At 47.0% G+C, this 14,825-nt stretch overlaps 1 protein-coding gene across 1 annotated transcript; it reads left to right on the top strand.

Annotated features, from left to right (window-relative positions):
• The first annotated feature begins 11,207 nt into the window (after positions 1–11,207).
• LOC123100888 (probable E3 ubiquitin ligase SUD1) lies at positions 11,208–14,265 on the top strand. The gene is made up of 6 exons (XM_044522707.1): positions 11,208–11,717; positions 11,807–11,988; positions 12,072–12,305; positions 13,054–13,205; positions 13,309–13,442; positions 13,525–14,265. The coding sequence occupies exons 1-6, from the start codon at positions 11,217–11,219 to the stop codon at positions 14,008–14,010; spliced, it is 1,689 nt and encodes a 562-aa protein (XP_044378642.1). The 5' UTR covers positions 11,208–11,216; the 3' UTR covers positions 14,011–14,265.
• The last annotated feature ends 560 nt before the right edge of the window (positions 14,266–14,825 follow it).

Genomic DNA, 14,825 nt, shown 5'->3' with positions numbered 1-14,825 from the left:
CTGAACCATCCAGCTAGTTCCTCTTGAAGTGGTCGGAAGCGAGCTTCTGGACTAAGCATCCACCGGAGGTTATTCCTCTTAGCATTGGTATCACTCGGAACCCGCTCAGAGGTGTATCTCCAGATCATCTCACAGACATAGTATCCACATAGATTGGTCTCCGGTGGCTGAATATCCCCAGCATTCTTAGCCTTTAACATTTTGAATTCTAGCTCTTTTTTGAATTCACCGACCTTTGTATCTACGAACCGTCTCCAAACCCTACGAGGCAAAGAAAATTAAATGAACAAGAGAGTTATTAATTAGTTACTTGATATTAGGAAATGAACGAAATAGGCCGATCGATATAGAGCGCAAATGAATGAAAATAATTACTTCTGCAGCATTCTTCTCATGCCGCCCCAAAGCTTTGGATCCATATTCACAGAGTCGTGGACGAGACATTCTGAGGTGTTAACTTTAATTACTAGCAGAATCCAGTGGAACCTGCGGACACGATACATGCACAGTACGTCATGCATAACTCATCGATTAGCCGGCCACATACCATGCATGGAGTAAACAAAAGAGAATGTGCTCAAGACAGAAACACTCACTCAAAATGGTAAGGAAATAGAATATCACTTTTGAGTTCCTGCTTTGTAAGAAACTGCCACAGGTCTGCCTCCACCTCGGCGGGGTAACGCTCCAACACATGTCCATTAACGATGTGTGGGTCAATGAACCCAATATCATGGATGTTCCTTACTCTGCATTCCTTAATCTTCATTCTGCATGTATAATAGCGGACACAACAATATAGTTAGGACATATATATAGTGCAGGCAATATGAACGAGATGGGGTAGAAATTAATAAATCACTTACAGAACGTAGCAACTGATGATAGATTTATCGAGCTCGCGCAGATTGAAAAGCTGGAACAATTCACTCAGTTCAATTTGTACATAGTAATGTTTGAAGTGATGCTCATGTCTAACTTCCGCATAAATATATTCTTTGGCGTTTTTATTTTTTATGTAACCCTTGTACCATTTCAGCAGACCTTTCATTTGTGGAGGTAGATCCTTTTCCTCCGCAGGCTCGACGAGAGGCCCATTCTTGACATATGTAATTACTACCTCCTTCACTGGCGCCTCATCAAGGCCTAACAGTTCACGAAGAGTAATACCTAAGTTGGCCGCTTGTTCTCTGGCACTCGTTACAGTCAATCCCTGTGCTGCCGCAGCTTGTATGATCTCGGGGGCATCAGGACAGAAGGCTTCCACTATAAGCGGGGCAATCGATTGTTTACTTTGTTCCCCGAGCTGGGCAACTTGTTTCCCGCTTTTTTTACTTTTGGCCTTCTCCCGCTCTTTGTTCTCCTTGAACATGAGTGCCTGCCTGCGAAGTTCACGTGCATAGTCGTTCGGCAGATTCTTCGCGGCTTGGGACGGTGTGCTCAAAAATGACTTAGCCCACTTCTTTTGCTCATCAGAAAATACTGGCTTGGGCTCGGGCTCTGTTTTCTTCTTGCAGTCCGCCTTCCATTTCTCCAAATCAGCAGCCGCGGCCGCGTCGACTTCCTCGGCACTACGTTCCCAAGGCCTTGTGGGGAGAGGCTTCAGTGATGGCTCCGGTACCTTTGTGGTCTTAGGTACATAAGGGTCCGGGTTAATAATCCAGGACTGCTTCTGCTTCTTTGCCGGAGGTGGATTGGGGGGCGGCGTCTGATCACCCGCCGGACGAGGACTGGGGGGCGGCGGCTGATCACCCGCCGGACGTTGTGGACTGGGGGGCGGCGTCGGCTGACGTGACGGAGGTGTAGGTGAACCGCCACCACCACCACCACCACCACCACCGCCACCGCCACCACCACCACCGTAGGGGGGTGGACTTGTTGTCCTTGGCGCCTCGCCTGGAAACTTGATAAACTTCTTTTGCCATAGAATGAAATGGCGCTTGACATCTCCAAGTCTTTTCTCCCCTTCAGGTGTAGCAATGTCAATCTCCAGGTCCTCAAACCCTTGGACTATGTCCTCCACCGTGACACGAGCATAGCCATCTTGAATGGGGTTGTTGTGGTGGAGTGCTCCAGGTAAACATGGTAAAGCACTGCCGATGGCTACCTTCATGGACATGTTCCCGATAGGATAATACAGATGACATTCTTTCATCTCCTTTATATCGTCCACGGGGTAGCGAGGAGGCTCCGATGAAGTAATTTCGACCACCAGAGGCTCCGGTGCAGTAATTTGGACCACCAGAGGCTCCGGTGGGGCCTCCGTGGAAGCCACGCTGCTTCTCCGCTGCTGGCTTCCGAGATCCGCTGGATGATCTTCATGCTGCACCCGAGCTGCATCTCTTTCGGCTACTAGTACACTCATGGTTTTCTTCATCACCTCCATTTCCGATGCCAACCGCGCCACAACATCTGCTTCCTGATCCATCTTTCTCTTACGGCTTCTGTAACCGTACGGGTCATCGTTCTGGGGGAACCCTATTTTCCACGGAATGTGCCCCATGCCTCGTACACGTCCTCCGTGTTCAGGATTCCCGAGGGCTTTTGTCAGCGCGTCGTTCTCTCTGTTGAACTTGATCTTCCCCTGTTGAGCATCCCTCATTGCGTTAATAAGGGCTTGGGTGGGTTTAATTAATTTGCCCCGGTAAACACACTCCCCTGTCTCCGGGTTCAGCGTTCCCCCATGCCCGTACCACCAGCTTTTGGCCCTTGGGTCCCATCCCTCCGTACCTGGACGGATTCCTCGCGCCCTCAGCTCGTTCTCCATCTTCTCCCACCTAGGCTCCCAAAGGCGATACCCTCCTGGCCCCATAACATGATTGTACTCCTTCTTAGCCGCATTTTCCTTATTTTTTTCGATATTTGAATGAACTGCTCCGATTTCTTTTGCTTCACAAATTCTGGCCAATCATCTTTCAGTTTCTCATATTGTCCTTTGAAATCCGGAGTCTTGTTCTGCTTGACAAAGTCATGGGCTAGATTTTGCTTGAATTTCCGGAATGCGTCGGCCATCTTATGAAGAGCGAACTGTTTGACTAGCCTCCTCCTCTCCTTGTTTTCCTCAATCTTGTTACCCTCCTCATCGAATTTGTTGTATTCCGGAGGTAGAACGAAATGTTCCATAAGCTTCTTGAAGCAATCTTTTTTTGTTCTCTTATCGACAAAAGTGAAACCATCAATTCGTGCCTTCTTTGGCTCATTCCACTCCTGGACGGTGATCGAGACGTTGTCTCTAACAATGGCTCCGCATTGGCTGACAAACTTGGTGGCGTTCTTGCGGGGCTCCAGCGGCCTGCCGGTTGCACTGTCGACAACCTCGATGGTGCATGTTTCTCCTTGTTTCATCGTCTTGGTTGCGCCACGCTTTGACGACGTACTCGATTGTTTCGACGATCCGGCCGAGGGCTAAAATAAGAAAGAGTCGCGCGCGTTAGTACACACATATTTATTCAAATCAGTTAGTTTGTATCACCAGAGGCTCAATGTATATATATACCTCGGCGCCGGAGGTGGTTGCTACTTCCATTTGAAGATCGTCGTTTATCGACGTTTGTTCGGCATCATCTTGCTGACGGCGCCCTTCATCTTCACCGTCAAGGTTCAGATAAGAAGAGATATCATCTTCTTCTTCTCCGGTCGGCACATATTGAATATCGCCGTTTATGATGCCGAACATATGTGCTTCACCGTCCGGATCATAGTTGTCCATAATCGGGTCAGCTCTATCGTCCGCCATTATGTCAGTCCTGAAAACATGTAGTAAAAACAAATTAATTAAGTGAAGAAGGGGGGCGGTGGCGGTGGCGGTGGCGAAAGGGCGGTGGCAAAAGGAGGGGGCGAGGAAGGGGTGGGAGAGGGTGTCGCGGTAGAGCGCGAGACGGGTGCTCCGTAGTCGAACTTGGGGTCGCCGGCAGTCTCGGAGTCTACCGGAAAGAAGTAACGGAGGGGGAACACAATAAATAACAGAGCAATCAAAGCATCACAAAGCGTAACCTGGCAATACGCGGTGCTAGGTGTGCCCTAACGCGGCAGTAGGTCGTACCGGCGAAAGGGGGAAACATCCGGGAAAGTATCCCCGGTGATTCGCGTTTTCGGACAGATGAACCGGAGGGGAAAGTTACGTGTTTGCTATGCTAGGGATGTGTGGCGGACGAACGGGCTGCGTATCCGGATCCGCCTCATCGTTCTGAGCAACTTTCATGTACAAAGTATTTTCATCCGAGTTACGGATTATTTTATATTAATTTTTAAAGTTTTATATCATTTTTAGAATTAACAGAATTAATTAAATTGTCTGTTAACTAATTAACCAAGTTAATTAGATTAATTAACAGATTAGTTATATTAGTTATTTAATTAGGTTTACTAAACACAATTAATTAAGTTAATTAATTTAATTAACTGATTAATTAATTAATATATTTATTTATTTATTTTCTAAATTCTCTTCTCTCCTTTTTTTAAATCGTTTCTGGGGCGTGGGCCCCAATTGTCATTGGGCCAGGGGGCCTTAACGGGCGCCGGCGCTAGCGGCAGCGGGTACGAGCCGGGCACGAGCTCCGGCGGCCAAGGGCCGCGATGGCGCCGGCCGGAACAGGGCGGCAGGGCGGAGGGGAAGTGGCCGGTCCGGCGAGCGCGCAACCGGGACGTGCGGGAGCCGCGACGCGGCGCCGCCATGCAGAGGCGGGCGCGGCGACGGGACGGGCCGGCGGGCGCAGCGTTCGGAGGGGGCCGGGGAGACGGCCGGACGGGGCCCGATGGGGAGCTCACCAAGGAGAGGGCGGCGATGCGCGGGGAGGACCGACGAAGGAGAGGCGGGGACGGGCAGTCCGGCGCGACGGGGGCGAGGGCGACGGCGGGCGGCAGGGCGGCGGGCGGGCGGCAGGCAGGGCACGGGCGGAGGCGGCGGAGGCGGGCAGGGCACGGGCGGAGGCGGCGGGCAGGGCTTCGGCGTCGGCGTCGGCGTCGGGGCAGGGCTTCGGCGTCGGCGTCGGCGTCGGGGCAGCGCTTCGGCGTCGAGAGAGAGCAGAATGGGAAGTGGCAAAACTGCTAAGTGCAGTATTTATGGACGCACCTTTAGTCGCGGTTGGAGAGGCGGACCGCGACTAAAGGTACCCTTTAGTCGCGGCCCGCACCCCAGCCGCGACTAAAGGGTACCCTTTAGTCGCGGTCCGCCTCTCCAACCGCGACTAAAGGGTTTTGGCGCCGCCTCCGTTCCCGCGCAGAAAGACCCTTTAGTCGCGGTTGGAGAGGCGGACCGCGACTAAAGGTTACCCTTTAGTCGCGGCCCGCCACCCCAACCGCGACTAAAGGTATCCTTTAGTCGCGGTCCGCCTCCCCAACCGCGACTAAAGGGCTGTGCTAGAACTGGCGCGGTGCGGTGGGATGTTTAGTCCCACCTCGCTAGCCGAGAGGCTTCGACAGTGGTTTATAAGCGCGGCTGCGCTTACCACTTCGAGCTCCTCTCAAATGCAGGCTTACGGGCCTATTCTGTCACTGTGTGCCTGTGGGCCTACTGGGCCTTCTGCGGGCCTGAATCCTGGCCCTTTAATGGGTTTCTAGTCGTATTCAGGCCGTGGTGGCCCAGTAGGTGGCATATTTTCTTTTTTTCTTCCTTTTTTCCTTTTTCCTTTTTTCTTCTGTTTTTTTCTTATGTTTTTCTTCTGTTTGTTTTTTTCTTCTGTTTTTCCTTTTTTCTTCTGTTTTTTTCTTCTGTTTTTTTCTTCCTTTTTCTTCTGTTTTTTTCTTCTGTTTTTTTCTTCCTTTTTTCCTTTTTCCTTTTTTCTTCTGTTTTTTATTTTCTTCTGTTTGTTTTTTCTTCTGTTTTCCTTTTTTTCTTCTGTTTTTCTTCCTTTTTCTTCTCTTCTGTTTTTTTCTTCTTTTTTTCCTTTTTCCTTTTTTTCTTCTGTTTTTTTCTTCTGTTTTTTTCTTCTGTTTTTCTTTTTCTTATGTTTTTCTCTGTTGCTTTTTCTTCTGTTTTTTCTTCTGTTTTTTCTTCTGTTTTTTCTTCATTTTCAAATCTTAAAAATACAATTATATATCAAAAAAATCAGAAAAATAAAACTAATTCATTTTAAAACCCTTGAAGGTTTGACAAAAGGTTTGATACAATAAATTATTACACATCATTTCTTCCCTTGTGTCCCTGCTTGCTTATGATTGTGCCGTATCCATGGAGCATCCTCATCATTTAACTTAATGCTTGGGTCGGGTGTTCACTTTGAAGGGCGGAATTTCAGCAAACATATTATAATCTTCTGACATGTCTGTCTTGTCCTCCACTCCCACGATGTTTCTTTTCCCTGAAAGAACAATGTGGCGCTTTGGATCATCGCATGATGCACTGATCGTTTTCTTATCTTTCCGTTTCCTCGGTTTGCTACTCATGTCCTTCACATAGAAAACCTGAGCGACATCTTTCGCTAGGACGAATGGTTCGTCAAGGTAACCAAGATTGTTGAAATCCACCATTGTCATTCCGTATTGCTGGTCCACCTTTACCCCACCTCCTGTTAGCTTGAACCATTTGCACCTGAACAAAGGGACCTTAAAGGAGGGTCCATAGTCAAGTTCCCATATCTCCTCTATGTAACCATAATATGTGACCTTTTGCCCATTCTCGGTTGCTGCATCAAAGCAGACACCACTGTTTTGGTTGGTGCTCTTTTTATCTTGGGCGATCGTGTAAAATGTATTCCCATTTATCTCGTACCCTTGGAAAGTCGTTATAGTCGAAGATGGTGTCTTGGCCAACATGTACAGCTGATCTACAACATCATTGTTATTCATTAAATGTTTTCTCAACCAACTGCCGAAAGTCTCCATGTGGGCCTTCCTAATCCAGGATTCAGGCTTCCCCGGGTTGTCCGAGCGTAAAATATTCTTGTGTTTCTCAAAGTACGGAGCCACCAAGCTGGAATTGGTCAGTACAGTGTGGTGTGCTTCAGTCAGAGAATGGCCGTCCATACATATCGTTGATTTCCTTCCGATCGTGCCTTTTCCACTTAGTCTCCCCTCGTGCCGCGATCGAGGAAGACCAATCGGCTTAAGGTCAGGAACAAAGTCAACACAAAACTCAATTACCTCCTCATTTCCATAGCCCTTGGCGATGCTTCCTTCTGGCCTAGCACGGTTACGAACATATTTCTTTAATACTCCCATGAACCTCTCGAAGGGGAACATATTGTGTAGAAATACAGGACCGAGAACGAAAATCTCTTCGACTAGGTGAACCAGGAGGTGCGTCATAATATTGAAGAAGGATGGCGGGAACACCAACTCGAAACTGACAAGACATTGGATCACATCGTTCTGTAACCGTGGTAGAACTTCTGGATTGATTACCTTCTGAGAGATTGCATTGAGGAATGCACATAGCTTCACAATGGCTACTCGAACATTTTCCGGCAGGAGCCCCCTCAAAGCAATCGGAAGCAATTGCGTCATAATCACGTGGCAGTCGTGAGACTTCAGGTTTTGGAACTTTTTCTCCGCCATGTTTATTATTCCCTTTATATTGGACGAGAATCCAGACGGGACCTTCATACTGCTCAGGCATTCAAAAAAGATGACCTTCTCTTCTTTGGTCAGAGCGTAGCTGGCACGACCTTGAAACCATTCCGGATGCCGGTCATCAGGGTCTTTCAAACGTTGCTGGTCCTGCCGTGCTTCCTTTGTATCATTTGTCTTCCCATACACGCCCAAGAAGCTTAGGAGGTTCACGCAAATATTCTTCGTAACGTGCATCACGTCGATTGCAGAGCGGACATCTAGGACTTTCCAATATTCTAGCTCCCAGAATATAGATTTCTTCTTCCACATGGCTGCGTGCCCGTCAGCTCCCTTCGGAACTGATTGTCCGCCAGGACCCTTTCCAAAGATGACTTTCAAATCCTTGACCATATCAAATACCTCAGCACCAGTGCGTTCCGCAGGCTTCGGCCGGTGATCTGCCTTGCCGTTGTAATGCTTGCCTTTCTTTCTTACTGGATGAATTTTCGGAAGAAATCGACGATGCCCAAGGTACACGTTCTTCTTACAATTTGGCAAATGTACACTTTCAGTCTCATGTAAGCAGTGCGTGCATGCATTGTATCCCTTATTTGACAGTCCCGAAAGGTTACTAAGAGCAGGCCAATCGTTGATGGTTACGAAAAGCAACGCTCGTAGGTCAAATTCCTCTTGTTTGTGCTCATCCCACACACGGACACCACCCCACAGCTGTAAAAGTTCATCAACTAATGGCCTTAGGTACACATCGATGTCGTTGCCGGGTTGCTTCGGACCTTCGATGAGCACTGGCATCATAATGAACTTCCGCTTCATGCACAACCAAGGAGGAAGGTTGTAGATGCATAGAGTCACGGGCCAGGTGCTATGGCTGGAGCTCTGCTCGCCAAAAGGATTCATGCCATCCGTACTTAGAGCAAATCTTATGTTCCTTGCGTCAGCTGCAAAATCTTTGAACCATCTGTCGATCTTTCTCCATTGCGTTCCATCTGCGGTGTGTCTCAACTCCCCGTCCGACTTACGGTCCTCTTTGTGCCATCGCAACAACTTGGCATGCTCTTTGTTCCTGAACAGACGTTTCAACCGTGGTATTATAGGAGCATACCACATCACCTTGGCGGGAACCCTCTTCCTGGGTTTCTGGCCCTCAACATCGTCACCAGGGTCATCGCCTCTGATCTTATAACGCAATGCAGTGCATACCGGGCATTCATTCAAATTCTCGTATTCACCGCGGTAGAGGATGCAGTCGTTGATGCATGCATGTATCTTCAGAACCTCTAAACCTAGAGGGCAGACAACCTTCTTTGCTTCGTACGTACTGGCGGGCAACTCGTTATCCTTTGGAAACATATTCTTCAACATTTTCAGCAAGTTTTCAAATGCCGAGTCAGCTACACCTGCCTCTGCCTTCCATTTCAGCAAATCCAGTGTGCAGCCCAGCTTTTTCAGACCATCATCGCATCCGGGGTACAGCGCCTTTCTGTGATCCTCTAACATGCGATCCAAATTCTCCCTCTCCTTTTCAGTTTCGCAGCGTCTCCGTGCATCAGCAATGGTCCGACCAAGATCATCAACGGGATCATCACGTGCCTCTTCTTCACCTTCCCCTTCACCTTCAGCATCCTCCATGAAAGTATCACCGAAATGAGCAAGATAGCTTTCATCGATGAAATCATCCCCTTCTTCATCTTCTTCCATTATAACCCCTCTTTCTCCATGCTTGGTCCAACAATTATAGCTTGGCATGAAACCGTGCCGAAGCAGATGCATGTGAACATCTCTTGAGGAAGAGTAACCCTTCTGATTCTTACAGATAACACATGGACAGATAACAAAACCCCCCTGCTTGTTCGCATTAGCCACTACGAGGAAATCTTTCAAACCCGTAGTGAACTCGCCGGAGAGTCGGTTACCGTACATCCATTGCCGATTCATCTGCATTATTATAATATAAAATATATAATTAACCATCATGCATTTGTTAAACTAACTAGCTACAAATAATATAAATTAAACAATGAACTGCACACATGCATATTTTATCAATGACACACATGCATGAAAGGTTCAAGTTGCTAACCGCGATCGAGGAGGAAAAAATAAATGAGGAACCTCAAGTGTGGCTCCAACACTTCATATCATGTTTGTTTCACCCTCTTAGGGCATTTCATCAAACACCTTGTGTGCATAAGAGGAACCAAAAGCAAACCTACACCCCCTTGTGAAGCTTGTGAAGAGAAGTGGCACCAAATGGCTAAGTGAGCGTGCTGAACTGGTATATATAGGGGAGGAGCTTTAGTCGCGGTTGGCCGTGGCCTGGCCAACCGCGACTAAAGGCCTTTGCGCACCTTTAGTCGCGGTTGGCCTGGCCAACCGCGACTAAAGCCCGCGAGCTTTAGTCGCGGTTGGCCAGGCCAACCGCGACTAAAGGCCTTTGGGCACCTTTAGTCGCGGTTGGCCAGGCCAACCGCGACTAAAGGCCTTTGGGCACCTTTAGTCGCGGTTGGCCTGGCCAACCGCGACTAAAGCCCGCGAGCGCCCTGGGCCCAGGCATTTGGTCGCGGTTCATCTGCCGAACCGCGACTGAAGACTTCATTAGTCGCGGTTCCTACAGTTTCGCGACTAATGAGGCTGGACGGAAGCCTCTTTTTCTACTAGTGCCACCAAGCTCATCGGGCTGCTGCTCCCCGTCTTCTTCGCCGTCTGCGTCGTCCGGGAGTTTGTCGTTCCACTCACCACCCGCTGGACGTGGCGCCTCGCGCTCGCCACCAACTTTGCTCAAGCGCGCCATCTGCTCTCCCTGCGCCTATCCATGGCCTCATGGACCTGCATCCCTGCTTCAGCTGCATTCTGCTTGCAGTTTGCACGCTTGGTTGTGCCATTTGCTGTAGCTCCATTTGCGCGCTGGGTCGCACGTCTGCTGGCTCAGATGCAAAGCCTGGAGCTTGGGTTATTCGAGAGATTGCAATTCCTTGCGATGTCTGTTGTCGAAGTTTCCTTGGTGGTATGATTGCTGCTTCTCAAGTCTCAACCAATATCCTACATATGTCTGCTACTTATATTTGTTTATTTGTTCTGATGCTACCGTTATCGGTGAATGATAAGATTGTTCTAGCTTCTCATATATCGTAGTAAAGCACCTTTTAATGCGGTTCTGTGCTGAGAATTTAGCACATCTTTCAAAGGTTTTTCCTGATTTTGTATTTACAGTTGGTCATCACGCAATATGGCCTTTGTTAAAATTCTACAATCTTGGATGTGTCCAGAATATTGCAAGGAATAGTAGCAAGACTTAAATGATGGTTACTTGGAAGAAATTAGTATAGGTTGTTCTATAGAATAATATGACAATGTTCAACTCTTTTCTTCTTTTCCTACACTGCAATTGTGCCTCTGTCCGTTGGTCAGGATTGATACACTGGAGGGAGGACTACTCCCGAATATATATGTTTGATTTCTTCTGGTTATTATTTCAGGTGCACCGTTGAAACTGCCTAAGCTTGTTCTTTTCGAGCTTTAGTTGCTATGCTAATTTAGTATCTTTTTGTTACCTTCTTCAGTTAATCTTGTTCATCTACAAGGCTGTAGACTTGTAGCTTAGTTGTTGTGTCTTTCTGGAGAATGAGTGCCTCAAATTTCTTCTGATTGTTTATTTCTAGAATGATCTCACAGTATACTTGTCTAATCAGGTGGTAATAGTTGACATGGGCCTTGCTTGTTTTCTTTGTTTTCTCCCATTCTCTCTGGGAAGGATAATCCTTTGGTCGAGATCGTGTCTTGATGTTGCCAATGAGGATGAAATCAATTGTTACACTTCAACAGCTTCCACCCTTCTAAGTGGATATGGACTTATGTTGAAGGTGGGTGCAACTTTTGCCGGGGCGCATACTTTGTATCTCTACTTGAGAGGCAAGCGCCTTGTGATTGCAATTTTCTGTAGAAGTCTGCATGCTATATTCTTCAGAGGGAACGCAAATTCAACCACTCTTGCCAATGAATCTCTTAATATGCTAAACAATGGGATAATAGACCCATTGTTCTTCGGCTGGTCGCTTGATCTCTGCACTACGGAATTGTTTGGTGTAACAATGTCTCAGAGGTTCAAATTGCTGATTGCTTCATCTTTTGCTTCTGCTGCCCTTCATTGGCTTATCGGAATCTCCTTTTTGAATCTACGCCTCAGATTATCAAGAATCCTTCGCAAGGTATTTATTATATTATATATATGTGGTCTCATCATGTCAATATATAGTGACACAGAATAGAGTTCACGTGTTGTATTTCTTGTGAGTAGATATTGGGGCCAGGAGTGGCCACTCCCTTTCTCGGCGGTACTGTTTCCCAACCATTCTACACATTTTATCTCAAGAGGCTTGTTGTTCTTTTTCTCGAAACTATCTTTATTGTACTGGTCATTTCTGTTCCTATCAAAATTGTTGATCTATTGGCACCAATGGTGTTCCCTCTAGAAATCCCGTAAGTATTCAGTTTGTGTTCTCCATCTGATGTATTTGCCGCTTGTCACTCAAAATATTAATTTTACTATTTGTGAATCGTAGCTACTTCGATCATCCTGCTAGGGGCACATCAGTTTGGCAAGGGCCACTAAACTTTACAGAGTCACTTTCTGGTGTTATTCATATGAGGTATCTCATTGGAAAAATAGTCGTGTACCTTGCGACTCTGGTGGAGTGGGTAATGGGGTATTGGTTTGTTACTACTGGACAACCTCTTGGGAAAAATGTTGCGGCAAAAGACCAGTATGGTAGCAGCAATGATGCTAAGGATGATTGGTAAACCCTGACACTTCCGTTCATTCAGGAATTGCAGACTCTGCACTAATTTTACCCTTTGTAGCCTGACTGAATCTACATAACTACATTCACTTTAAAATTTGATCCATCTTTTGCTTTAATATCGTTTCGTTGTTCACTGTTTGTTTGGGTACTTCCGTTCTGGTTGATGGACAGCAGTTTTGGCATGTGCACCATGTTTCATTTATTTTTATTAAAATTTTACTATATAAAAAACTTGCAATTGGGGTCTCTGCTCACTGTCAGTTTATTAAGCGATGACACCTTGGCATTATGACAATTTGGTGCTTATATATTTCCAATTTATTTTTAGTAAAACTGCAACATAGTCCATAGGTATAACATGCAGTGTGGTTCAAGTAGGTTTTAGGTTCCAGAAGTAGAAGATTGCATATTTGGATCCTCAAACTTGTATAAGTGAGACACTGAGATCCAAATAAGGCTTTTCTGCCTGGCGTGGCTTTTGTAAGGGCGCTATGGATCATGTGAAAAGGCCTCTTCGAGAAGCAAATAATGCCTACCTTTGTTGCATCATTGTTCTGTCAATTTTATTCTGAACTCTGAAAAAAAGCAATGTTTCGTTTTCGCCTAATCTATCTATGTTTTAGTTGATATACTAGTCTGCTATTATTGTTTTACCAATCGATCAATTGAAGTTCTGTCCAATTCTGGAGCTGTTGGTCGTGCAACTTTGGCAGATATTTACCCTTCTTGCACATTGCACCAGGAGACTTGCTGCTGTTCGAACAATGCCGCGAGCGGTCCTAGCATGGTTGACTGCTGTGATATTGAATTCTGCTGTGCTTTTGCTTCCAGTCTCAGTTGGGCATGCATTGCTGTTTGCCGTCCCTCAGCTGCCAGTTGGACTGAAGTCCAACGGTAAGCAACAGTTCAGAGATGATCATTGGACTTTCTTTTTTTGCAATGGAAGTAAAATCGTTTGTCTTGTCTGGGCTTACTCGTGCAACTCTCTTTCCTGTAGATCTGTTTGCTATCACTGTTGGACTCTGCATCATATCAACCATCATCGCCGCCTGTAGAGATTTATCTACCCGCGTGATTTCGGGGAAAACACGCCTTCTAGCTTTGCAAAGGCATCTGCTTGTCTGCATATGGGTGAGGAATTTAAGCTACTCATTTACATATTCTTCTGTTTCAGGCTACAGCTGAGTAACTTGATTGTGTCTAATGCTGCCAGAGCGTCGTCATTCCACTCCTGACCGGTTTGCTGGTCGATCTGTCAATGATATCGCCCTTCTTCGTCGGTTCTGACGATGAATTCCCAGCCACGAGCTTTTTCCGCACTTGGCTCCTGGGGTGCATCTTTAAGCAACTATGGATCAAGTGCTTCGTTGACAAAAGGCGGAAGGCAAAACTCAACCGGGCGAAGGAAGATCTCTCCTCGGAGCTCAGGCCAATGTGGTGGTTCTTTCAGGACGTATGCGTGCCCGTCGTCGCTACGCTGCTCGCCGCCCTGGGTGTCCCCTACGTTCTCGCCAGGGGCGTCTTCCCTGGACTGGGCTACCCCGCCAACATGAACTCAACGGCCTACCGCTTTGCGTGGTCGGGCAGCCTCGGTGTCTGCACGCTCTGCTGGCTGACCAAGGCGCTGTGTGTCATGCTCCATGATTCTATCAAGGACGATCGGTACGCCGTCGGCCGAAGGCTGGAAGACGTTGAATGAAGAAGACGGGAGCTGAATTCAGAGCCTCTTCTAGAAGTTATTTTTGTTAAATCAAACAGGGACCAGAATAAGGGTGCAAAGGTAGTCTGAGTGTAAAGGTCAGGTTATTACTTGACACTGGTGGATTCGAACAAGATGGCCAAGATAGATAAATTTCGAGCGAAATTTGTAGATAATTAATATCGACTCATTTTCCCATGTGGAATTTCGTGTGCTTGTGCTGGCCGATCGCTTGTTTGTTGAATCCAGATTTATGCATTCCCCAGCTGACAACTTTGTTAGTTCACATACTACATCTGTTTGGATGGATGGCCTTAATTTTTTAGCAGTGCTGAACCGGTAGTTCCTTTCGCGAAAAATGACGAGTAATCTGCAGGTACAAAATTTTGGTTCGGGTACCCTAATGTACTGCAACTTAGTGGTTGGCCATAGAAGTACAAACTCTGGAGAGCTCTACCATTTCTGTTCATACCAATGATGGTTGGCCATAGAATTCTACCAATGTGGGTATCCTAACTACTCCATGTCTGATCACAACATTAGACAATACAAGTCACAAAGCACAAGTACTGAGCACAAAATCAATCAGAGTCAGGGGCCTCTCATCATGAATGGATAGTGACTGATTCAAGGCACTCGAAGTCGAAGGTGCTAGCTACCACCAAAAGCTCGGCACAGCAGAGGTGCTAAGATGATCCATCCACCCATCAAAGTCGACGAATCGTCTCATGGTCACGCCTACTAGCTAGTCGGGCATGAAAATAAAGCGCACAACCACATCTTGTGTTTTGAGTCCTGAGTGACTTTGGAGCGTA

Source organism: Triticum aestivum, chromosome 1B (genome assembly GCF_018294505.1).
Source record: "Triticum aestivum cultivar Chinese Spring chromosome 1B, IWGSC CS RefSeq v2.1, whole genome shotgun sequence".
In the NCBI taxonomy this organism is placed as follows: Eukaryota; Viridiplantae; Streptophyta; class Magnoliopsida; order Poales; family Poaceae; genus Triticum; species Triticum aestivum.
This window is presented reverse-complemented; position numbering and strand designations above follow the sequence as displayed.